Genomic DNA, 25,743 nt, shown 5'->3' on the forward strand with positions numbered 1-25,743 from the left:
GTCCATTCCGTTTTACCGGGAGAGGTTGGAAGCGATTGTTAGGGTTCTTTATCAAAATAAATGTCACTTATGGGGAACGAAACATTGGATGGAGTCAGCTACGAAATGTGTCTCTCAAACAGGTCGTTTTATTCACGAACATTTTAGTTGAGGCGTTTCACGTGGTCGATATCCAGCGAAGGTCATATTTAGAACATTTTGGTTTTAACGCGAACGTCTCACACGCTGGGGTTGGAGCTGTTTAGGCTCCGAGGAATTCCGGATATGTCACGTGACAAGCTTCCTGCCTCGCCATTGGTCCAAGGCACGTGTCTCAAAGCGTCGTAGTACAACGACTCTCGACCAATGGGAAATGAGAAGCAAATCCTTCGGCAAAAGTATTTCAGCGTCGTCACATTGGCAACGCGTTACTGCTGAGAGCATCAAAAATGTGCGCAGGGATCCGCTAAAACGACACAAAAACGATTTCCCCCGCAATATTTGAATTCGTCCCACAAAAATAAAGAAAGAAAATAAACTATGAAGAGCGCTTTATAACCGGAAAACCAATGATGACTTTTTTTCTGATTGAAATCATCGCGTTTTGGGGGGTGTAAACAATACATTGTACTCTCGAAAAAGAGATTTTTTTTCCCCCATTGTCGTCGAGCTTTCTTTCATTTGAGTGGAATTGTATTTGGTTCCGAGGAGGTTCGGCCTTCATCCCCATGGAAGAAAACGCTCGTCGAGACCCGGACGAGGAGTCCAACCGAGCCCTCCTGCCGCCGGGCAACCAGCAGTCCCACCGGATCACCAACTTTTACATCGACAACATTTTACGGCCGGATTTCGGTCGCCGGCGAAAGAGCGACAACTCGCAGGTGGCCGCCGCCAGAAGAGAAGCGAAAAACGGGGACAAAACGGCGGCGGCGGCGGGCGTCGGAGAGGACTCGACGACGTCGTCGTCTGACGACAACCGCCCGGGAGAGAAGACCGGGGGGAGCCGGAAAAGACGAGGAAATCCCGGAGGCCGCGAGGAGGAGGCGGAGGATGAGGAGGATGAGGAGGAAGAGGACGGGAACCGCTACGGGAATCGGTGCGGAAGCCCCCCGGCCGCCTCGGGGTCGGATGGGGCCAAACAGATGCTGTGGCCCGCTTGGGTTTATTGCACACGTTACTCGGACCGGCCCTCGTCAGGTTAGTCCTCTCCAATCTTTTAGGAAAACCTAAGGCGGGAATTAGCCAAAAATGACAATTTCCCAGTAAAACAAATCTTTTTTGGTGGGCCTTAAACTCAAGATGCTCCCCTAAAAAAAGATAAGATATTATTATTTATTTGTTCCCAGTATACGACGCACCTCCCCCAATCAAACTTAATAGACATATCACTTTATCAATTGACAAACCGATTATTATATCATCCTAGATATTGTTACCCTGCTATTATGATATAATATAACAAGAAAATACATCCCTTTTTTTTTTACTGTTGCACCTTTTTAATAACAAGCACACAATATTGCGACAATGGCTCTGTTTGGAATGGAATTGTTGGAAAATGAATTGAAAGTCGACGTTTTAGCGCCATTAGTTTCCCGGAAATTAAGTTGCTTTCAGGATACACTCGAAAAAGTGAAAGATGAACCTTACAAAAGTGAAGTAAAACCAAGTTTAACGCCATTGTTCCTGACTCTTCTTTGTTAATATTCTATTAGCATATTTTTGACAATGGAGGGTGTCTAAAAAAGTGAGGGTCTGGAGTCTAAAAAGGGGGGGGGAGCAATCCTTGAGAAATGTAGGACAGAAAGATGGTAAAATATTTAAAATAAAAAACTATGCACATTCAAAATGTGTTTTCACAGAATATCGACTAAATATGCAATTGTATTTCGTTCTAATTCCAGTGCGTTTTAGGCCACTTTTCGTAAATGTATAAAGAAAGTTGAGTGTTATTTCTCTTTTAAAAGTACAATAAAAGTATCTTCTGTAAATCGGTACTCATGAACTAAAATCCAACTTTGACTTTTTGCTTATGATGGCGTGACGTATATGCAAAATCCCGCTGAAACCCCCACAATGAATTGATCATATTAATCCAAGATTGGTCTCAAATTGCCGTATAAAGTCAGCATGAAACACAAAACGAGAAATTATAAAAAATAAAAAGGTCAAATGGAGGTTTATTGTTTTTTGGTAGAGAGAAGTTTGAATTGAATGAAATGAATGCAAAGCTTATGGAAATGCCCACAATGGGCCTTTAAAAAAAAAAGGGAGGGGGGGCGGTTTGGTCCGCAGCTTTTCGGCCTATTAAAGTATAACCAATGACGTCACATAAATTTATTATAACGTGACCGCATAGTCAAGTTGCTGCTAAACTTCTGATTCCGAATTTGAGGTTTTTCCTTTTAGTTCTTTTTAAAACCTGCAATATTTTTGTTCTATTCTTGACCTGACGCTCGATTGCAAGTCGAAGGAATATTTCCGATTTCCCCTGAATGCATCATTCGAAAACAACTCCATTGTGCTTTTTAAGGCAATAAAATAATATTTTTTTAAAAATGCAAGTACGTAGTTGTATAACAGAAGGAACGAGGCACCCCTCCTCCATTTGATTCGAGCCCCTCCCCCATTTTTTCGGGAGCTTTATTCTGCCAAACCTCCAAAACTTCTGCCATTGACGGCCTTTGACGTCCAATTTTGTTTAAACTGGGAGGGCAAGCAACGATTGGCCCAGTGGAAATGGATTGGACTTGTGTTGCCGTCAATGGCAGTAAGAGAGATAATTGTTGGGAAAGATGCTTTGTTTTGATTTTACTTCAAGTGCATCGGACGTCTATTGGCGTCAATATGACAGCTATTTTTAACAAACTTTTGGGGGAGGGATTGAAAATGGATTTTCGTTGACTTTCTTTTTAAAACTTAAATCCGTCAATAAATAGGTCATTTTAAATATGCAGTGTTGTAAAAAAATTGAACAACGTCATTAATTCCCCCCGAAATTTAAATGGACAGTGGAAGGCAACTGAAAAATGGAGGAATCCTTTTTGGTTACTTAAAAAAATAGATATTTTAAATAATTTTTGAAATTAATACACTATGAACTGGATATATTTTAATCACAGTATTTCAATAAGTGGCACGTAATAGGCTAAAAAAAAAGGAAAACACCAAACTTGACATATTAGCAAAAAATGGAACTTGTTAGGAAAGATGAATATGGTACAGTTTTTGGGGTTCATAAAAAAATATGACTGGATATTGTTCATGGTTGTTTAATTAAAAAAACACAAATTAACATAGTGAAGCAATTTGGCGTTTAAGCTCAAGTTGTTCATTTCATCAAACATTTTAAGGAGAGTGACTGAGATAATAAAAAATAGGTGTGAAAGTGAAATATACTGGATTTTTTTCCCTTTTGGCACATAAATGACTCGCTAATAAAAAAAATGACACTCAAATCGACCTTAGCATCCACTTAAAAGGCCCATATGAAATGCTAACTAGCTATCTGTGTCTAAGAGAAAAAACACTTTCCAGTAACACTTGAGTATTTAAAAAAAAATAATAATAATTCTTACCTTTACTTGACTTTTTTCCCCATGAATATACGGTGGCACGTCTACTCAGGAAACAAATTGGTTCCGGAAGCGGTTGCGTAACTTTGGAATTTTCCTAAGTAGAGACACAATTCACATCCAAAAGCTTTAATGCGTTCCAACGCCACCAATTAAACCTTTTAAAACTGATCAAAGTCTACCCATTTTGTATGAAAGAAAATGAAATGATGGATTAAGCCATTCAAACGAGTCACAAAAACACGTGTTTTAATGGCTGTTGACATAAACGGCTAAAACATAGGCACGTAAACACACCACTTAAAATGATTCATTCAAAAGAACTTCACCATGAAAACCAAGAATAAACGTAGGAACGGCGAAAAGCACGGTGGCGGATCCCTGCCGGCCAATGGGAGGCCAGCAAGGTGTTGTTGGGACGTCGCCAATGGGAGAGCAACTCTATCGTGGCAATTTCAAAAGAAAATACAGGAAGTGTATAGTAAATAGCCTGCTGCAGAATCGTGGGATGGGCCAAATATTTCGGACAACTTTCAAATAGGGGCTGTGTCATTTGCGCTTTTGCTTCCCGTTTCAGGTCCCCGATCGCGCAAAGCCAAGAGGGCCCGGACCCCCACCAAAGAAGACAAGCGTCCCAGGACGGCCTTCACGGCGGAGCAGCTCCAGCGGCTCAAGACGGAGTTCCAGAGCAACCGCTACCTGACCGAGCAGCGGCGGCAGGACCTGGCCCGGGAGCTGGGCCTCAACCAGTCCCAGATCAAGATCTGGTTTCAGAACAAGAGGGCCAAGATCAAAAAGGCCACGGGGAACAAGAACTCGCTGGCGCTGCACCTCATGGCGCAGGGATTGTACAACCACGCCTCCTCGTCTAAATCCGACAGCGATTAGCCGGCTTCCCCCGAATGGCGTCTCCGCCAGGACCGGCGTGCCCTTTCCAAAATAGAGACCCTTTTAGAATGCGTCCGCCGCCACGGGTTTCGTCCTCCACGACATCCGGGACGTTCCGTCGTATTTCGCCCGCCGCCGCCTGTCGGAAATTGCTGCTTTGCCCTCATTGATCTCGGGTGTTTGTTCATTTTCTGTACCGCTTATACTCAAAAGGGTCGGGGGAGGGGGGCGGAGCCTATCCCAGCCAACACCCGTGGCGGGACACCCAACCGATTGGCAGCCCATCACAGTCCCCTGGTTCCCTTTGGACAATTTCGGGTTGACGACCGGCCTACGTGGCATGTTTTGGCCACGTGGGAGGAAAGCGGAGTACCCGGAGAAAAGCCACCCAGGAAGACTGGTGTTCTGTCTGCAACTTTTTCGGATAGACGCATTTTTGGGGGCAATTTTGCTACCACTTTTGTCCCTCCCTGTAGCTGCGTCCGCGATACTTGTCAACAACTAATTACACCGTAGAAGTCAAATCATCTCCGTCTATCAAAAATACGTCAATAAAATGACGAGCGTGACCCGTCAAACGACGCCGTGACCGCTCGGTGGCCATTTCTGATGGGTCGCAAAAAAAGACAGAACAAACACCCGTCTCCGAAATGCGGAGCGGACTTGCCGACCGCTCGTCCACCGTGCCACCGGTTTGACGAGAGCGCTCGAAACAGTTCGTGATACCGCCCCAAAATATGCTCCTGCCGAAAAATCAATGGTTAAAAACGGGGGTCTCGCCCACTTATGACTGCATTGGCAGCCATTTTGGATCAGTGACGCGGAATGCGGAAGCACGTGTTCGTAGGTAGCCAGATTTGACGGAAAAAGCTCAGGTAGCTAAATGGGACGGAAAAGCGACGTCATCACTGCTAGCTAGAGAGCTCACTTCTGCCTTTGACAGGTCACAAGAACAAGAAGATATATTTTTGGGGGGCGCGCAGGAGCAACTGGGACGGCGACCCGTCGTCATGACAAAAACTCTATGCTGAATTCCAAAGATTTTTGTTTTGTTTTTCTTTGCTGCAAAATTTGAGTGTGTTGTTTGGTTACTTTGTTTTGGGGAATGAGTGCTGCGTTCTTCTTTTGGTCCTGAGCCGTCAGTGTCTTTGCTTTGGGCTCGGAACTAACTTTGCCTTTTGCGGTCGCGTGACTGCCTGCCTGCCTGCCACCGAAAGTTCCTAAAGCTCCCATTTTGGGGACACTTTTGGGGACATTTGGGATGCTGTTTTGAGGGGATTTTAAAATCACTCTCCATTTCAAGAAGCCTTAAAAGCAAAAAGGAAGCTTGTCATGCTGTCGTTTCCTTGAATGAGTAGCAACAAGAAATGTGAAATAATCAGCGGGAACCCTTTAAACCCCTTTCAAGGGCAGAACATTGAAAAAAAAAGAAAAAAAAGTACCTTAAATAAAGACCTGGCGTTTTAGCATTTTTTTGGGTGTACAAGTGTGACGTTAATGTGATGTTTATATATTTGGACGCCAGGTCTAGATTTCAATTCTATTACTTTATTTTTATTTATCATTATTTTTTAGGAACAAATCAAATGTTGATTGAAATAAAAAAAAATGCTACACTCTGGTGATGGCCTCTATTAACACTAAGTTGATTTATTAAAATGACAGTGTTAAACTCAATGATAGACGTCCAATTCCAAAACTAGAAGGAATGGCTGCTCCACTTTTGGTATCATTGACGTCCAATTCATTTTGACTAGGTTGTGCGAATGAACGTGGCTTGGTCATATAAAAAGTTGTTGTTGGTTATTAAAAATATTTGCAAGGAAAAAATCTATTATACATTAAAAAAGATCTTAATGAGTGTCCTATATAGGGTTAAAGTATGAAAAAACGGATTTAAACACTATTTTTTTAAATCGTTAGTAAAGTCAACAAATGGCTCCGTTTTTTTTTCCTGAAAAAATAAAATCAAAGAACACTAATCCGCATCCATTTAAAATGAATTGGACGTCTTGTGTCGTCAATCGCTAACAATGAGGGAAACGAGAGGGTTAAAAAAAACAAAAAACATTGCCGCCTGGGCATGCTGCGTTCAGGGAACGTTGTTTTTTTAAGGGCAAAACGTGGCACCGAAATGTAGCAAGTTGAATTTTATGTTATTTGTTTCTGAGGAAGAAATAAAGCATGTGAACGTCGTATTTATAAGACATAGCCACGTTGACTCACATTTTACATAAGTTATTTTCCTGTTTTTGAATGCAAAAATCTTCAAGGCCTTTCGCTGGTGGCACAAACCAAAATGGCAAAATGGAGGTCTGCTAACTATGCTGTGAATTCGCCTCCCCCAGGCCGTCGATTTTTTTCGGGCAAGTCAACTCATTTGCCTTCAAACCACGTCAATCTAAGCTAAATACGTTGCAGTTTTGTCAAAAGGGGGCGTCTTTTCGAGACGCTCAATGAGACATTTACATGGGGGGGGTTTCAACTCTTTGACATGGTCCTATATGTACACAACATTTCAATGGATGCTGTGTGGGTGAATAAAAAAAGAGTGCAAAAATGATTTGGGGATTGTATTTTTGGAAACGACGACAGAAATAGCCCACAGAATTTTTTTAAATGTTTATACTATGTCATTGAATAGGACTCGGTGGGTAACAAATGTGCACCCTCCATTTCAAGTAATACATAATATTGCCTGCAACCCCACAAAATATAAAATCTGTATTTAATATATGTTGATCCATTTTATTAGGGGGAAAACTGCAAATTAAACAAAAGTGATGAGTCTAGCAATTAAAGTTTTCAATTAAAAAAATAAACAATTTGTAATGAAGGTAATTGAGCCCCAGATGGATTTTGCACTGCCGAAATAGTCACTTAAAGGGTTTGAGTATCCTTGAAAAGTGGATTCAAAGCAAAGTTCTCCAGTGTTTTCTTTTTTCATAATAGCAATAAGTAACAAAAAGACATCCTGGCATCTTTTGACTTACCGTATTTTCCGGTCTTGGATTTTGCAGGTTAAAGTAAATCAACAAATGTCCTATTTTCCATTAACAGGTGCTTTTTTTTCCTGTCGGCAGTTCCCCATTTGACTCTAACTTTAACGTCTAATGTTGTTTAATTTACACTCCACTTTTCACCCCCTTTATTCAGGCATTTTTTCTTAATGTGACTTCTATATCAAGATTTTTTTTAACTCTGATTGCGCATCCTTTGCTTAGTCCAGGGGTGGCCAAGTCCGGTGCGGTCTCGGACTCGAGAACCCCTGTCATTCAGTCTGTTTTGCGTGTCTCCCTCCCTCCACCACTGACACACCTGAATCAAATCAGCGCTAGAGCACAATCAAGCTTGTGGATGGATTGCTGATTGATCAGCTGTGCTAGAAGAGGGAGATGTACAAGTGACACTTAGTACTCCATCTTTCATTGTGCATTATTTGGGTAGTGCAACAACCCCCATCCATTATATATATATATTTTTTCTCTTACATTGTGCATTCTTTGGCCATTGTGACAGATATTTTTGGTTCCATTCATATATTATTTTTACCCTTTCATTTTTCACTCTTTGGCTATACCTGGGTGCAACTTTTATATTTTATTTTCCCTGTTATTTTGCATCCGTTTTACCCACAAGACGTATAACAGGGAAACTCTGGGGACTAGAATTTGGGGACGAAAGGGCAGGAAAGTCTACCAAGAGAAAAGGAGGCCGGCCACGGAAGTAGCGAAGGAACGGCAGCGACGGCCACGACGGCGAAGGCGACGTCTCCTCGACGGACTTGATCTGCATTTCCCTTCATCGGCACGCCGCTGGCCTTTTGTCAGCGGAAGGCCTTGAAAGGGGAGCCGTCAAATGACCTGGATGAAGGTCAAATTGGAAAAAGCAGCGGGCCGCCAAGAAGCCGAGATTGGCCAGAAAAGGACAGCCGTCTGTCCGTCCGTCCGTCTCCGTGGCGTGGCGTTTCCCGCTGTGCGCCACGGAGGACTTCATCTTCAAACGCTCTCCTCGTTCTGGTCCTCTTCCTCGTCCGAATGGGATCCTTCCAGATGGCTTTAGGGGCGGGAACGTGGACGGCTTAGGGTCGGGAAATCCTTTGTTTGCTTGGCGGGTTCATTTTGAACAGGAAGTCAGCCGGCCCCAAGTGACCAAGTGACCCCAAATCCAGAGGAAAATCACCTGCAATTGCCCTCAAATAAGTAGGATGTGACCTATAAATGCCCCAAAAGCTATGGATAAGAATAGCTGTGGATAATAGATATGGATAGCTTGGATAAGAATCAATCCGGTCCGAGTGGATTGGACGTCTAGCGTCGTCAAGGACGGCCTCAGACAAAAAAAGCCTGCTTGGGATAGGCCCCAAAAATATTGTTATTGGCTTCAGCTGTGGACATTCATTATTTGGAATACCTAACATATATTTTTATTTTTTGTATTATTTGCAAATGAAATTTTCCTAACTCCATTTTTGGGGAAAAAAACCTTCGATTTTTGTTTTTGCGCGTGAAATTTTCAGGACTACATTTTGTTAGGACCCATTTTGTTTTAACGGTTATTATTATTATTATCATTATTATTATTATTATTATTATTATTATTATTATTATTATTATTATTATTATTATTATCATTTTTAGGTGCGCAACATTTTTCAATCAAAATTTGTGAGACGGGTGGAGGGTGCAAATCCTCTAAACTCCTCACGGCCTGTGCAATTTTGCTCAAAATTTTCTTCTATCTCAAAATGATGTCCATTGGATAAGAAAAAAAAAAAAAAAAAACAAGGTAGGATGAGATTCATTAGTTTTGTTCCCTTGAAAATGATTTGTATTTTACGGGCTGGAAAAAAACAGGGGAGAGAGACGCAAAGAGCTTCGGCAAAGCGCCATTTTGTGCCAAAACGTCGAGAGACTTTTCCCGTAAAAAGCCGACCGGACGTCGCAAGTGTTTCTTTTGGGCCAAAAGAGGAAATGTTTGCGCGGCTTTGCCATTTCATGTGGTAACGGGGCAAAGTTTGCGGGCTGGCTGAGCGGCGGCAGCGGCGGCATTAACTTGTATTCTAACAAGATTAAAATATATTTGTCCTGGAGATTAGCATAGCTAAGTGTCGGGCCTTTTTGCCTTTTGGGGCGGGCGGGCAGGTCGGCCGCCTTTGATCAGTCTAGCGCAGGCCCGCCCGGGCGGGTGTGAAATTGCTCTGATGTCATTCCCCCCCCGTTCTCCCGCTTTCAGCTCCGTGATTACAATATTTCCGCCGATTCCAGACCCCAAGCAACCCCCACCCCCCCATCCTCATCCTCCCGTTTCCATATTTGTCCTTTAGACCAGGAAGGGCTTTAGAGAAACAACTATAGCTAAATTACCGACTGGGTGGGGGGAAGGGGGGTCTTGATGCCTCCTTTTGTCCCACTTCCACACGAGGAGGGGGGCATGGCTTACTTGTATATGTACTTTTCTTTTCTTTTCTCCGTTTGACTCCCATTTGACTCCCGCCAAAGCAGATGACGTGTTGAGGGAAAAAAGGAAAAAAAAAACTAAAAGCACTTTTACGCGTATAGGAAATGAAAATGTCCAATACCCTTCAAGGATCCGTTGGAAAACAAAAGCCAGTGGAGTCAACTCTTTTAAAAAAAAGAGCAACAAGGTGGGGATTCCTCGCCAGTCAAGGGCTGGAAAAAAAAATGGGACAAATTGGGAGGGAACTACTAAAAAAATAAAATAAAATAAAAAGACACTTCACATTTGTTGTGAGTGAAGGATTTAAAAAGGCCACAAATTGGGGAAAATTGGGGATTAGGCGCAAAAAATTGGTGATTAAGTTCATAAGTTTAAAAAAAAGGATTTTAAAAAGCCACTTTTTACATTCATTGTGAGTGAAGCATTTAAAAAAGGCAACAAGTTGGCGATTAATCACAGGTGGACTAATGAAAAATAGGACAAATTTGCAATCAATTGCAAGAGATCTATTTAGAAAAGACACTTTTTAATTTTTTTGTTTGTAAATCATTTTAAAAGGCGACAAAGTGGACATTAACTGTGAGTTAGCTGTTAAAAAGCAACACTGCTGATAAATCCTGATTTCATGAATGAAAAAAAACATTAAAAAAAAAAGCCACTTGTCACATTTAACCATTTAAAAGGCAACAGTTTGGGGATGAATTGCGAGTTAACCGTTAAGTAAACGTGACAAATTAGCAACTATGAGTTCAGTAGAATTGACAAAAATAACCAAATGAACCCTTTGAAAATGTGACAAGTTGAATGTCTAAAGAAGTGACACATTTTAGGACACGTGCACCGTTCCCAGGTGTGACCAATTTGCCACTCATTGCCAGTTAACGAGCAAATGCAACAAATGACCCTTCTTAAATGTTATCTTGAAAACCCCCCTCCCCCTCCCCCCACCTCCAAAACGGTGAGCGGGTTGACCGCTTTCTTTGGATCTTAGCGAAAAGATAGGAGCTTAAACGCTAGCTAAATAGCTAATCCTCCCGAGATAGCTGGTGGGAAATGCGCGAGGAGTGGCCGTCACCACCTTTGTCAGCACTTTTGTGCGCCTTGATCTGTCAAGTGTGCGAGGCCGGCTCGCTAACATTTCCAGACAGGCAGCCAAACAAAGGCTTTGCACGGGTCCTAGCGTGACTCTAGCGACGGGGTGCGCGGGAAACCCGAGCGACGGTGGCGGTGTCGGCGGCGGCCAAGAACAGATGAGCTTCGATTAGTCCCAATGGACTCCAAGTCTTCTTCTGGCTTTTATTAAAAAAAAAACGCTAACTTTGCAACAGCTCATCAGACACGAATACTTCTAGCATAGCGCATTTATCGACACCAGGGGTGCTCAATACGTGGGTCGCTCTCTACCAGTCTAGGCACTGTGGCGGTAAAATTTGATCCACTAAAATTTGACAGCTGCTTGTTGGGTGATACATTGATCTCGGACACTTCAAACGTGTGCCACATTTGGATGCTTTCTTTGGGAACTAATGCTTGGATGCTTTTTTTTTCCCCGGTGCCCTTGGCGGCCCTCCCCCCCCCCCCCGCCCCCCCGTCCCACCAAGCTCCCACAACTCATTTTTCGCAGCAACACGAAGCATACCTGGCAACTGGGTTGAAGATCTGACGTCCGGGTCCAAAAATGAGCCATCATCAACAAGATGTGCTAAATCCTCGTCTTCCTCGCCCCCGTGGTGCGTTTGCAGCCAGTCTGAAAATCAGAAAAACATTTAACAAGGTTTTTGCAACAACAAAAATATAAATATAAAATCCAACTGACCTTTGACGTCGTATGCTCGGCTTTTTCATGGGTTAAATGGCCAAAGCGCTTGAGCAACATCCCTGGTAGAAGCTAGCTAAAGTCTTCTTCTCTTAAAAAATTGGCAAACAAACAAAAGTTCCGGCGCAAAGGTACGTAGCAGAATCCGATTGGACGGCGCGTCGCTCCACTCAAAAAAAGGAAATTCATTTAGGAAATTTGTCAATAGCGAGAAAATCCAAGTCAGCCAAAATACATTTTATAAATTCTTTATTCAAACCTCTATATGCTCTCATTAAAAATGGAAAATACATGAAACCACATTATAACTCCTCATTAGGGTTTCTGCTGTCTTCACAGTAATCTGAAACAAAAAGCAGGAAAAAAAACCCAATTATTCCATTCATTTATTTGATTAGCAAGATGTTTTATTTTAGCAGCAAGATGATGTTGGGACATCATTATTAATTGAAGTGCTTTCTATTATTCATGAACTACATTCTGTCTAAGATGTTTTGGCCACGCCCTCAATCATGTCACACCCAAAAAGGACTGCAGATTTTTTTGCAGTCTGTTAGCACGTTATGCGTAGGCTAGCTGTTGCTGTACGGTCAACAAGTGCTAGCTAGCTAGCGCAGGACAAGACAAAAACAAAAAACGGACACTCATTCATTCTGCTTGTGCAGTCCGATTTCAAATGGCTTGTACATACCCGATAGATTTTTGCACAATTCCGTGTGCGGGTTCTGCGCGTTGCGGCCGAAAAGAGCAACGATGTCATCCTCCAGCTCCTCCACGATGGTTTCGCACTGCCAGAAAAAAAAAAGAAGAAGAAAAGAGTCAGCCTGGAGGTCAAAAGTCATGTGTACATGCATAACGGCCATATTGGAATTTTTTTTAAGGTTTTTGCCGTTGGCCTTGGCATACTGTTTTGCCCTTTGACCCTTTTTTGGGTCGTCCATTTTGTTCAGTTTTGTGATTGGCAGACCTGTTGGATAACTAATCGCAAAGTTGCTACATTTTTTCCGTAATCAAGTCCCATTAAAGCGCACATTTTGGGAGATTTCAAAAAAAAAAAAAAAGGAAAATCGGTTAGCAGAAATTAATAGATTTGTTGCATTTATTCAAAATAGTTCACTCGCCATTGAAGGCCAATTTGTTGTATTTTTAAAAATTGATCATTTGCAATGATCAGAAATATATGGCAATTTTGGAAGAGTTAAGTCAAATTTGTTCCATTTTTAAAATAGTAAATGAACAATTTTCAAGTTGAGTTAAGTGATAATCTCAATTTTCTTTTTTTATTAATCACATGTTTGGGGCTTGTTTTCTGTAGAAAATTCCCCGTTTCAAATTTGTGGCATTTAAGAATCACAAATTTCTTATATTTGAGAAAAAAAGTGAAGTCATGAGAATAGTTAAACTCACTGACTGCCATTGACGGCGCTAGACGTCCACTATCTTTTTACTGGGAGGGCTCCTTTCACCCCCCAAAGCCTTTAAAATGCATTGGACCATTGTCACCGTCAATGGCACTGAAACCTGGAAAATCACGTCCTGTCTTTCTGGTTTAATCCAATAGGACACCTGTCGCCATCAATGGCCTGCGATCAGTGCAATTGAATAATATATATATATTTTTTTTAAACTAATCCTACAGCGGCAAGGAGTATTTATTTCATTTTGCATTCATTTGAATGTCATTTTGTTTTGAAGAACAAATGTTCCTATTTGTAAATAAAATAAAACTAAATAAATCGGATAAGATTAAAACTACAATAAAATATATATTGTAATATTTAAGTTTTTCCCAAAAATAGTCATGTCTGGTATTATACAAAAAGTACATAATACTATGCTATACTATATTTACAAGGGAAACAAAGTTTGTAGAACACAAACAAAAGTGTTTAGCAAAAAATGTCCCACAAAGTGGGCTTTTTCTTTCAAACTCAGCAACACAACAAAATACATTTTAAAAGCCCATCACTTGACTATTTTTTTTCAATCTGAGGACAGAAAAAGAAGCGGCGAGCGGCGGGCGACAGACTCACGGCGAATTTCAAGGCGTTGGGGGCTTCGGGCCCGCCGAACTGGAAGTTTTTAAAGTCGGGGAAATCCCGCCCGGCGCCGGCGCCGTCGCCGTCGCTCCTCGGCGCGAACCTCTTGTACTCCTTTCGCCGGCTTTGGGGGTCCACGTGGAGGGCGTAGTCGCTCATGGACTCGCAAACCGCGTCCAAGAGCTCGCTGAGGTGCGTCTCCGAACGAGCCAGGGGCACCTAGCCACAAAAAAAAAGAGAGTCACACCAGTCAAACAATACACCAAAAAAGTACAAGTTATGCAAAGAGTTAAAAAGGAAACAACAGGCAACAAAAAAGCACCCGTTTATGAAACTAGCATGTGATCAGGAAAATTACAACAACAAAAAAACACGAGCTAACAAGTTGTGTGTGGTCAGAGTGGGAAAAAATAAGAGTAAAAGTGGCAGGCCCTGCTTAACACTAACAAAAATGTGCGAAAATACTGTATTAGAATGTAAATTTCTTATTTTGGGGGCAATTTTCCCAACCAAAAAACAGACGTGCGTACAAGTAACAATATTAAAATGGGGAACAATGGGCTAAATAGGCATTTGGAATTGTTTTAAAGATCATTAGAACCGAAAAACAACAACATAAAGGCACGACGAAGCATGAAAAATGGCAACATAGAGTTGAGAGAACACGGTAAAACGGAACCAGAGCAGAAGTTGCATATTTGAGAGGTCGATTTTTTTTTAGTTGATCAGCAATCAAGAATTAAATACAAAAAAAAGGAGAACATCAAGCTAAATGGGCATCTGTCAAAAAACTAAAGTTTTAAAGATAAAAGTAGTCACAGGGTCAGCCAAAGCATGTCAAAAGTGTGACTTATAGTCCGGAGAATACGGTAAAAACACCCAGGTTCTGGAGTGGAATGTTCCATTGGAAAGGCGGCGGAATGGACGGACGCCGAGCCTCCAAAAGCCAAGAAGACCGGGAAAAGTTGGGACAGGGGGGGGAGGGGGCCGTTTAGGAAGAGAAAAAAAAAAACTCCTTTGGAGCGCCCCCGGTGTCAGCCGGGTTGTACGGCGGGTCAAAAGTCTGACCTCCGGTTCCGGCCTGCTTTTCTGCGCTCGCCCCGCCGCCAGCGCCACTTTTAACCCGTCGCCATCCCGAGCCCGCGTCCTCTTCCCCAAGACGGGAGAGCGGCCGTTGCGTCTAGACGAAGGAGGGAGGGGGGGGGACGGGGGGGAAGGGCTCGCGGGGGCGAGGGAGCCAAGGATGGGGAGGCGGGCCGGCAGGTGCCCGTCCCGGAAGGACGCCCGCTTGCTTGGGAGGGGGGCCGCTTTCACTGGAATGGTGAGGGGGGGCTGTTTTGCATTTGGAAGTTCATTCATTCAATTTCCTCACAAGGGTCATGGGGGGGGTGCTGGAGCCTATCCCAGCAAAGGCAGGGCACGAGGAGACAAATCATAGCTAGCCTTGGGTCATTGACAATGCTAAATTAGCCTAGCATGCATGTTTTTGGGACGTGGAGTATCTGAAGAAAAGCCACGCAGGCAAGCATGCAAACTTGACACGGTGAGGAGCCACCTGGGATCGAACCCAGAAGCGCCAGGCCGACGAGGTGACCGCTAATCCACCGCGCTGCTATTTGTTTAAACGATATGTCTCGTCGGTGGAGGAGAAAGGCCAATGGTCGACAACGGAGCTGCCTTAAAAAGGTCGTCGCGGTGACGAGGGCGGAAGGAAGTCCGTCGGCCGGAGAGGGCAAAGGCTGAAGGGCGAGCCGGCCAAGTCGCCCGTGACCACCGAGCCAGCGGCTGTCAATCACGGCGGGAGCCTCGTCCCCCCCTCCCTCCCTCTTTGGCCCCGTTGTTGCACGTTCATTTGTATTGATTGAAAGGCACTTGCGCTCAATGATCTTCCGGCCCATTTTCCAACAAAGTCAACGCGGACGTCCCATCTCGCTCGAGCGGGAGGTCGGCAGAAGATGTCGTCGCCGTTTGGACGTCCACTAGGGACAAATTTGTTTTCGTTCACAGCGGGAGTTTGAAAGGAGTCAAGGATCAGTGGCAAGGAAACACTTCAACAAATAAAACCCCTCCCCCCCAAAAAATCTATTGTTATTTTTTTTTTAAAGAATAAACATGTATTGCTTTTTGTTGTTTTTTTTACAAATACATATTCAAGTTTTTTTAACAAACAAATAAGATATTTAATTTATTTTAAAAATAATTCTAATTATTTTTTTGCGATTTTTTTTTGTTTTTAATTATTAAAAGAACAGAATCAACCTTGACAATTTTAAGAAAAAATAAATAAATGTGATTATTTACTATTAAATCATTGGCTGTCATTTTTAACATTTTAACTGTGAGGACTGGTGGTGAATGCACATTTTCAAATAGTACATGTTTTATGAAAATTAAAAACAAATTTTGGGTTTTTTCTTTATTTTAATGAAACTAAAATAAATAAGAATATTTTATTGAAAATGTTTTTAAATTTAAGTAAAAAAAACATTTCCATCTTCCCCAATTTTGTCTTGAATTTAAAAATGTGAAAACCCAAAAACATGATCTATTCAGTGATCCCTCCCGCTCCAAAGGGATTGGTCGCCAAGATAGAGGAGCGGCCCGTTAAGGTTGAGAGCGCATCTTTGCTATCGCCGGTTATCGCGGCGCGCTACAAAACGCTGGGTGAAAGGCCTTCCTCCCCCGTGAAAGGGAGCTGTCAGTCAGGGCCAACGGGCTCGGGGGGGTCGGTTGGCCCGCAGAATGGGGACGCTTTCCTCCATTTAATTCCCATTGGACAGGGCGCCATTATTGCGCCGCTCCGGACGGGGAGTCCTTTCATTCTCGTGTCATTGTCCTGCTAAAACGGAGACCCGGAACTAAATATACAAACTAGGGATGCCCCCCCCCCCCCCCCCAACACCCTCGCCCTGCACCCCCCCCGGCACATATTTTTTTGCCGCACGTTCCCCGATAAGCGGTCCTCCTGATTTGATTGATAGCGAGTATGAATGAGGGGGAAATCAAAGAAATCCAAACGTCTTTCATTTCCCGTTGGGACAAAGCCGTCCGCCATTAAAGCCATAAAAGAGGGTTATTAGCAAAAACCATTGTCAATTAATTAGGTTTCAATATTGGGTGCTCATAAATAGGCTTATATAGATAGAAAATGTGATGTATTGAAGTCTCCTGATTGGGATTTTCTTGGCTTTTATGCTCTCATTTTGCTTTCAATGGTGTCAATAGAAATATCGTCAACTGGAAATCTTTTTTTTTTTTTTCAATATAGCTCCGGATTTTCTTGATTTTAATACGTTTTTTTTAGGCCTTAGCTCATTTCCTGCTATCGACACCTACAGACCCCCGATCCAATATGCTGGCGTGGCGCAATCACGTTTCATTGCCATCGACGGCGAGAGACGTCCAATCCAGTTTGACCGAGTTGCCCAGTCAAGGATTGGACGTCTATCGCCGTCAGCGGCAGCCGACGAACTAATATTTCTTTTTTTTTTTTTACACTGGTCTCCAATTTGCTCTTGCCTCTAGATGACGACACTAATTAAATCAGTTTAAAAAAAACAAATCCGTTGGGCCGCGAGTCATCTAGATGCTGTAATTTATATTCAATCATTGAAAAAGTCTCCAATATCGCCTGAGGTGACTCGATGTCAACGTTTGAGTCGGGACGACGCTTTCCCCCGTGGAACCTCAAATCGGCAAACGGGAGTTTGTGGACTTTAAATAGAATAGCGTCAGCCTTGCCATGTTAAAATAACATTTTTAAAAAAGGAACAAAGATGAAATGATACATGAGAAAATTATAAACAGTCATCCTAATTATTATGCTACGCATTCAACGACTATTGTTTGTTTAAAGGGACTTTAGATTGCGCAATTGGCCGCTCAAAGAAACAGCACCCTCTATTGGTAAGATTCCAGGTTGACAGCGCAAGTTCGTAGTCACGATCGTTTCCGTAAGATTATTATTATGATGCCATTATGTCTTTCAAATGGGACACCACAATGAATCGACTCATCGGCAAATAATCGATTATTGAGAAATTCTACAACTTGACCTAAAAGCGCTCCAATTTTAGTAGCCTTTTATGTTTTGTTTGTATTTATTTATATATGATTAATGTAAAAAACGAAAGTAAAAGGGAGGAAGTGTATATTTGCTTGTTTTATTATCTTTAACAATTTTAGAATACAGTATTTCTCTTCATTAAAAAAACTGGAAATAGATCTTTTTTTAATCTTACTAAATTTTAGGCATTTATTTTTCACTTGTATTCGTTGTTGACCTAAAGAAAGAAAAACAAATCTTATTTTAATACTATTTGTGCATTTCTTACATTTAATTGGAATCCAATTTCTTTATCTAATTGCATTTTGTTAAAGAAGGAAAAAAACGAACTCTAATTTTCAGGACTAAAAGGGGACAAAAGGCAGACTTTAAAAATAAGCATGTCTCTAAAAGTTGAGTCAAGTGGCTGGCATTGAGATTTGAGTCAAAAAGAAGGCCTCCCTCCCCTCTGCCATTGTGCGTGCGCTCATTCTCAATGCATGACTTCCCAGCGGTCGCTACGAGATGGGCCGGCCCGGCCAATAAGTTCAATGTCTTTGGAAATGGTAAAGGCGCCATTGTTCGGCGCCGGCAGGTTGTGCCGACGCCCCGCCGCGCCGGGCAAATCCTCCCGCCTTAAGCCGTGACGTGACGTCCCTCTCCGATTCACGCCGGGTCAAAAGCCGTCGAAAAGGAGGGCGCCGGATCCGGCCCCGCTTGACGACAGGTGGAGGAGGGACGGCGCGGAAAATTTAAAAGGGAGGATTTTTTTTTGCACTCGAGGGAGGATTTTGGGGGGTTTCGGAAGTCCGGAAGCCGACCGGAAATGCCCCAAAATCGGCAGGAAATGGCTCGGCGTGCCCCAAAATTCACTAAATGCCGCCGGGCAAAAAGCGGCCAGCCCTCCCGCTTCAAACGGATTGGACGTCTACGAGGGATGAACTCATTTCGGGAGAAAAGCTTGCTTTTGAATTGAATTGAAAGCTTACATTGTCATTATAGACGTAAAATGAGATTTAAGGCTTTGCCGTGGAGTGCAAAAAATACATCATCAAGGAAAAATAAATACGTTAGTACTAAATAAATAAGTAGTCAGGTACAGAAAATGACTAAAGAAGTTAGCAGCCTATGGCGTATGGTGACAGCTCTTGGGAAGAGTCCGTTTGTTTTGGCTGTTATGATTCTATAGCGCCTAGCACAAGGGTGGGGAACCTTTTTGACGAAGAGAGCCACAAACAATTCATATTTTCCAATGTTATTCCTTGTGAGCCATACTACACATTTAAAAGTCAAAATACATACATGTAAACAAGTGCCTTTTCAATTTTTTTTTGTAATTTCACCACTTTTAAAGTGTAAAAAATGAATATTTTTATAAAAGATTCTTATGCTGTAGCTAATCAATGAGAGGATGCATTCCAGAAGAGTCTACTGTCAAAAAAATGAAGATTAAAGCAGTTCTAGATGTAATATCTCAGTTCTGTCACCAGCGATTTTAATATTTTAGCTCACAGGTTAGCAACGAGCCAGATGCACCCATCAAAAGAGCCACATGTGGCTCCCGAGCCATAGGTTCCCTACCCCTGGCCTACCAGATACCAATAATGGTGGGATAATGGCGAAGGCCGGCTACTCGGAGGTCGCCGCCACGAATCGTAGCCGTTGCGCGTGATCTTCTTACCTTTTTGTCTTTCATGGTCCCGTCCGCGTGGAGTCGAAAGCTGCCCACGTTGATGGTTTTTTTGGGGTCCACCAGACCGATGGAGTGAGTCAATTCGTCCACGATGGCGCCGCAAGCTGCAAAACCGGTTGCGCTAGGTATTAGGGCGGGAAGCGCTGGCACAAACGATACCAATTTTTCCTTCCTCAAATGCACAACTTTAATTGACGATGATGGGCGGGCGTCCGATCCATTATTGCGCAAGTCACTAACTGATTTTTTTTTATGTTAATGTCCCACCACTATGTACCGTATTTTCACGACTATTTGGCGCATCGTATTTTACGGTGCAGTGTCAGTAACGAGTGCTATTTCTGTATTTTAGACACACAAAGCACGCACCATTTCATTAGACGCATATATATTCTATATTATATATGGATGAACATCGAAACACAATAGCACTGGCTACCGGAAGCAGCCTATTTCTGGGTTCCGGCGCGCAGTGACTGCTGGGAAATATAGTTCTTCCTCGCTACACCCACACGCTAAAAACATGTTTTAAAAAGGCAATGGAAGCAAAAAAATTTTTTTACAACTTCCTCACGTCATCATCACCCACAAATCCATCAAAGTCCTAATTTTCTGTGTCCGAATTAAACAATTGCCCAAATGAGTCTTCCAAAACGCCGGGTCCCGCGGTTGTAGTTCTCAAGCCTCCGGGAATGACGGCAAGCTCCGAGTTATTATATATAATATATATACATAGTTCACAGTCTAGCTTTGAATGCTCTGTTGACGCCAACATTTAGCGGCAGGATTTCTTTTGTAAATACAGCCGAAAGCCGAAGAACTCTATATCCCAGCAGTCACTGCGCAGTACTTTATCTACGGGAAAATAGTAGAGTCGGGGGCTGCTTTCCGTAGTTGTCCTATCGACTGATTTATTTGATTTTATCGTGATAACAATTTTAGTATTGGTCCATATATAAAGCGCACTGGATTATACGGCGCCCTGTTTATTTTGGAGAATTTTTTTGACTTTTATGCGCGCCTTATAGTCGTGAAAATACGGTAACTCATTCACCACAGAGTATATGTTGTGGCCATTGAATAAAATAAGGAAAGAGGTATCGAAAACCCCCTTCTGATGGTAACATAATGTAAATAAAATAAAGTTAAGGAAATATTTTAGTCGGAGTAGTAACTTACCAGAACAGTAGAGCATTTGGTCCCTCTTTGCCTGGGAGCAGCAGAGCAAGATGAATAATATAATGGTCATCTGAATAATCCATGGCCCCATTGTTGACTCTTTACCTGGAGAGGAAAAGGAATTGGGTTACCAAAAAGGAAAAAAACGAGTTGGGTTGAAGTCAAGTTTATCAGATGGAGAAGATGAAAATTGACCCTAAAATCCAACATAAATTGGCAAGCACGAAACAGGACAGTGAACACATTAGTTGCTGTTGACGGCGAAAGACGTCCGATCCAATTTGACTTTGGAAGTGACCGGACGTCTATTGCCGTCAATGGCAGTGAAACACGACCATTCAATCCAACTATCCTGTCAATGGCAGTGAATGAGTGAGTTTACTAGCAGGGAAATGACATTATTAAGGCAGGTTACTGTTTTTGCCTCGTAACAATGTACTTTTACACTTTACGCACGTGAACGCCAACTTTTAGCAATTACGTTCGAAATGTGCATGTTTAGAATGTCTCTTTTAAGACGACAGCTTATTACAGGACGAGACGTTAGTTTTAACGAGCCGATGTTGAGCGTAAATTGGCTCGCAGTTCATAAAAAGATACAAAAAAAACGTTAATTATTACATTTTCGCTGTTTACCTGTGTTGGACTTGAGACACACAACTGTCACAAAACTACTAACGTGCATCGAGTGTTTTAAGACTTCCGGGTAATTAAAAAAATAAAGACATGAAAACTGGCTTGCCTCGGAGTATTTTCCTAACGTTGCCTAAGTTATCCTATTTATGATTTTACATCGGGAATGAAGTCTTTATAAAAGAAAGTTAAAACACTGGTTCACTCGATTGTGTCGTTAGGACGAAAACCGTGCTTTATTTTGAAAGCAGCTTTGTTTGTATTGGCGGTCAATTTAAGCAGCTTCCTTGAAGTGAGGCGGGTTGTCCTGACGTCACCGTCGTAACGTGCATGACGGCGGTGACGCCACGACAGAGGCCGTCAACCAATCACGTTCAACGTCCAGCTAATGATCCTCCTATGCTAATTACCTTCATGAGCTCTCAACTACAACTTTTAATGTTTCAACAGCAATTGGAGGAATATTTCAAGATTGAAAAATTGTATTATTAAAAAATACAAAATACAGCAAGGCCGTATTTTTAAAAAAAAATGTAAATCCAGGCATTTAATGGGAGCTGCTGGCATTGATTTTGAAAACCTTCAATTTGTGATGAATAATTCAGAAATATTACAAGAGATTAGCGACAGTAAGCCGATGGCATAACACGGCGCCCGGCCGGGTCTTTGTTTTGGAGGAAACGACTTGTGGTCTGTCTCGTATTTTAAATCTTGAAAACAACAACAAACTAAACAAAAAAAATAGTTTTCAGGTCATTTGAGTTATTTTTATGGTCCCGTGATACAACAAATGTGACGACAGCCGGTCTATATGGTGCGCCGCTTTTAAATGACTGAAAACAATCACCTGCCCTACAAAGGGTTAAAACATGAAAAGAGCTGCGTTAAAAATTCCATCTCTGTCAACTCAGATGTCCTCAAATAAATACAAACAATAAAACAACAACATTTTTTCTCCAAAGTCATGTCACGTTAAGCAGCTCCGCGTTGACCTTTCACTGGACTGCGAAAAAAAAACATGTATCGAGTGCAAAAAGGTCGCTGTTGCGCTACATGCTAACAAGGTCAAAGGAACCTTCACGAGGTTCGTGGCTCGTGGCAATAAGGAGTTTAAAAGAATTTTAATGGGCCCGCTATTATTTTTCACTAAATTATTGACTGTCGTTGATGAATTCAATACTTCACATTTGCAAATCAAGTAGATTTAACCCACGATAGGACACTCACTCACTGTCACAGACTGCTTGTTATCCACTCATTTTCCCAGTCGCTTACCTCGAGGAAGGCCGCGGGGGTGCCGGAGCCAACACCGGGCAGGACACTGAACTGGTCGCCAGACAAACAACCAATCCCTCATCGTTAGGGCAGGGGTGTTCAAACTTTTACTCCTCTGAGGGTGAAGAAACGCTGATATGAACCTCCTTGTCACAGTGGATTGGATGTCTATCGCCGTCAATGGCAGCCTTAGGGTTAATACTGGGGAAAAAAGACAAATATGTTTTCAAAACCTTTTTTTTTACCCAACAAAAAATGTTTCTCCCAATGTTATAGAATCGAGAACAATTTCAGTCAGTAAATTGGAAAAAAATAACTTTTGTTAGCATTTGACCCCGTGGAAAAAGCGGAGCAGGCCTCTAGGGGGCGCAGCAATTAGGAATTTTTGAATTTGGGGTCGGTGCCGATATTTGCGCGACCTTGACGAGGAAGGGCGATGGCTTTTGTCCACGTACGTGACGGCTCGAGGTGACAAGAGAGCTTTTCAGTGCTTTGGCAGAATAATCGGCCGCATCCAAATAAGTATTGACGTCCGTTGGGTGACAAGCTCATTGTTGCCCATTTCCTCTCCTTTCTTTCATTCCATTATCACGTGGTGGGTGGATATCGATCCCCTAAAAGTCCACTCATTGTTGATGTGTCTTCCATGGCTCTTTATCTATCTGCTCAGAGTCATTCCAATTTGGCGGGGTTGCTTTTAGAAGACATTTTCTCAACCAAAGATGCTTTAATATTCAAATTTGGACGACTTTGTTACCGAGGAGATTCCTTCATTCGCCGGCCCTCCCAGTTCGTACAAATTGGACGTTTCTGAGCGGGAAAAATGCGTTTGATTGGAGTTATTTTCCCCTCCCGAAACCACGGAAGACAAAGAAGACACGGGGCAGATGGGGAGGAAGGCGGGAGATATTTGGATGTTTTTTTGGGGGGGATGGGAAGGGGCGAAGGGGGCAGTGAATTGGTGAAGCATAAAAAAAGGGGGATTTGATTCGGCTGCAAATGCCGATTTCCCTCCAATCTAGTCTGATATTAATTAAGATTTTGGGACAGTGGTGCTATGATAACACAATAAAGAATCTTTTGAAGGAATATCGGGGCGTGGCGACCACTCGGCCACGCCTCCAAAGTCACCCGTCGGAGGCGTGGCGTGGGACGCTTTCATTAAATCAGTCGGCTGAGAAAAATCAACCTTGACGTCGGGCGGCACGGCCGCAATTTGGAATTCAAAGCGTTACGCCAGATTGCCCGTCAAGTCGCACATTTTTGGTTCCTTCCATTAAATGATCTCATTTTGCTCGGTGGGCCACATTGGCGCCAATTCGATTTTTCTTGAGACTATTTCGCGCCTGATAAATTAGAGATAACAATCCGCTAAATTAATGACAACAGGGGGGGTGTCAATGGTACGGCCCGCTAGTGAGATTGTTTTCTTCCCCTTTTTTCCCTGCCCTGTTCACAATAGTAGCAAAAATGTTCATGAGGAACCTCAACATGCCTCCAAGACAGGAGAAAGTCAACTAAAAATGGCCCAAAATTGAGCAGAAAGTGACCAATGAACAGCAAGCATCCCAGAAATCCACCCAAGTCAACTAAAAATGGCCCAAAAATTGGGCAGAAAGTGACCAATGAACAGCAAGCATCCCAGAAATCCACCCAAATTGGACAGAAAGTGACCAATGAACAGCAAGCAGCCCAGAAATCCCCCAAAACAAATAGGAAAGGATCCAAAATGGACCCAAAAATGACAAGAAAGTAACACAAAATGAACACCTTAGCTGCCATTTACAAAAATAGATCCCGAAATGACTGCGGACGCTCGTCTTTCAGTGCCATTAACGACACTAGACGTCAGATCCGTTTAGGGCGAACCAACGAACAAACGAACGTCTTTGATGAAATAAAAAAAAAACGAGATATATGTGATAGAAATGACTAACATGGGCAAAAATGAGGGAGAGCCATTAGTTAGCTAAAAGGCCATAAGGAGAGGAAAGCGGTCGAATGTCCAAATGAAAGTAGCTGATGTGTGCCTTCCTGATGAAGTGTTTGTTTTCCACACAAAAGAGTGAATCCAATCCAAGGGATTAACAGCGAGATGACGGGCCTAAAACACGACTTTCAAATCCATATTGACCGAGTGGAGCGGAATGTCAAAGAGAGGATTAGGCCGCAAACAAAAGCCTCGCCGTCGCCGCGTTCTCTTTATTAACGGGCGCGAGTTCGAGCGCGCCGTCGAGCCGGCGACTCGCCCGCGGAACGCCACGGCGGCCGGCCTTCCCGGAGGAAGGCGCCAAAGCGGACAAAGGTTTGAAAGCGGAGGAAATTTTCAAGCTGTTCCCGCCGACAATGGGATCATTTCATTTCCTTCTCCCAAAGCGTCGCAAAGGGGAAACGGCGTCACGCCGCATAGCCTGCATTCCGCAAATGACGCCCTGCTTCTCGGGCCCCCGCGGCCCGACGTCTTCATTGGGCCGCTGTCGGCCAGATCGGCCACGCTGTCGTCATCGCCGCCCCTGGAAAATTTCATTCCACGGGACGGAGAGAGAAAGTGACGCTTCGCATTTAGAGACGCGAAAACGTGCTTCGTCGACACAAATATACGCTAAACGCTAAATCTCAAAACCGGTTTGGGCTATTCCCTAAGTCAGGGGTAGGGAACCTATGGCTCGGGAGCCACATGTGGCTCTTTGGATGGGTGCATCTGGCTCTTTGCTAACCTGAGCTAAAATATGGAAATCACTGGTGACAGAACTGAGATATTACACCTAGAACTGCTTTAATCTTCATTTTTTTTGCAGTAGACTCTTCTGGAATGCATCCTCTCATTGATTAGCAACAGCATAAGAATCTTATAAAAAATGTTCATTTTTTTCCACTTTAAAAGTGGTGAAATTACAAAAAACATTGAAAAACATGTATGTATTTTGACTTTTAAATTGGTAGTATGGCTCACAAGGAATAACATTGGAAAATATGAATTGTTTATGGCTCTCTTTGTCAAAAAGCTTCCCGACCCCTGCCCTAAGTGGACAGACGTCGGATACATTTCAAGCGGGAGCTGCTCAATGGCGTTACCAAACCGGTACCACCTTGACGTCACCGCTGCCCGCATTAATAAACAAAAGCGGAATAATTCAAAGTTGGAGGCTCATATCACAGGA

General features: G+C 42.9%; 2 protein-coding genes across 3 annotated transcripts; one reads left to right on the forward strand and one right to left on the reverse strand.

Moving 5' to 3' along the window:
- Positions 1–343: 343 nt before the first annotated feature.
- Positions 344–5,262, forward strand: en2b (engrailed homeobox 2b). The gene is made up of 2 exons (XM_077615575.1): positions 344–1,176; positions 4,132–5,262. The coding sequence occupies exons 1-2, from the start codon at positions 708–710 to the stop codon at positions 4,440–4,442; spliced, it is 780 nt and encodes a 259-aa protein (XP_077471701.1). The 5' UTR covers positions 344–707; the 3' UTR covers positions 4,443–5,262.
- A 6,688-nt stretch (positions 5,263–11,950) lies between these two features.
- Positions 11,951–21,573, reverse strand: cnpy1 (canopy FGF signaling regulator 1). Of its 2 annotated transcripts, none has more exons than XM_077615558.1 (6): positions 21,417–21,573; positions 20,675–20,779; positions 19,484–19,599; positions 13,752–13,976; positions 12,410–12,506; positions 11,951–12,061 (listed from the first exon to the last, which is right to left on the reverse strand). In XM_077615558.1, exons 2-6 carry the CDS (start codon positions 20,763–20,765, stop codon positions 12,021–12,023), a joined length of 570 nt encoding a protein of 189 aa, XP_077471684.1. In that variant the 5' UTR covers positions 20,766–20,779; positions 21,417–21,573; the 3' UTR covers positions 11,951–12,020. The 2 variants fall into 2 exon arrangements, with proteins under 2 accessions (XP_077471684.1, XP_077471683.1); XM_077615557.1 differs by having other exon boundaries at positions 21,311–21,561.
- Positions 21,574–25,743: the final 4,170 nt, after the last annotated feature.

Source organism: Stigmatopora argus, chromosome 12 (assembly GCF_051989625.1).
Source record: "Stigmatopora argus isolate UIUO_Sarg chromosome 12, RoL_Sarg_1.0, whole genome shotgun sequence".
Classification (NCBI taxonomy): domain Eukaryota; kingdom Metazoa; phylum Chordata; class Actinopteri; order Syngnathiformes; family Syngnathidae; genus Stigmatopora; species Stigmatopora argus.

Bases quoted from the DNA above. Each gene is read 5' to 3' on its own strand.
- en2b (XM_077615575.1), top strand. From the start codon at position 708: ATGGAAGAAAACGCTCGTCGAGACCCGGACGAGGAGTCCAACCGAGCC. The intron at 1,177-4,131 runs GTTAGTCCTCTC...TTCCCGTTTCAG, and splicing joins CTCGGACCGGCCCTCGTCAG to GTCCCCGATCGCGCAAAGCC.
- cnpy1 (XM_077615557.1), bottom strand. From the start codon at position 21,359: ATGCACGTTAGTAGTTTTGTGACAGTTGTGTGTCTCAAGTCCAACACA. The intron at 20,780-21,310 runs GTAAACAGCGAA...TTTCCTCTCCAG, and splicing joins GTGTCTCAAGTCCAACACAG to GTAAAGAGTCAACAATGGGG. The intron at 12,507-13,751 runs GTGAGTCTGTCG...TTTTTCTGGCAG, and splicing joins CCAACGCCTTGAAATTCGCC to TGCGAAACCATCGTGGAGGA.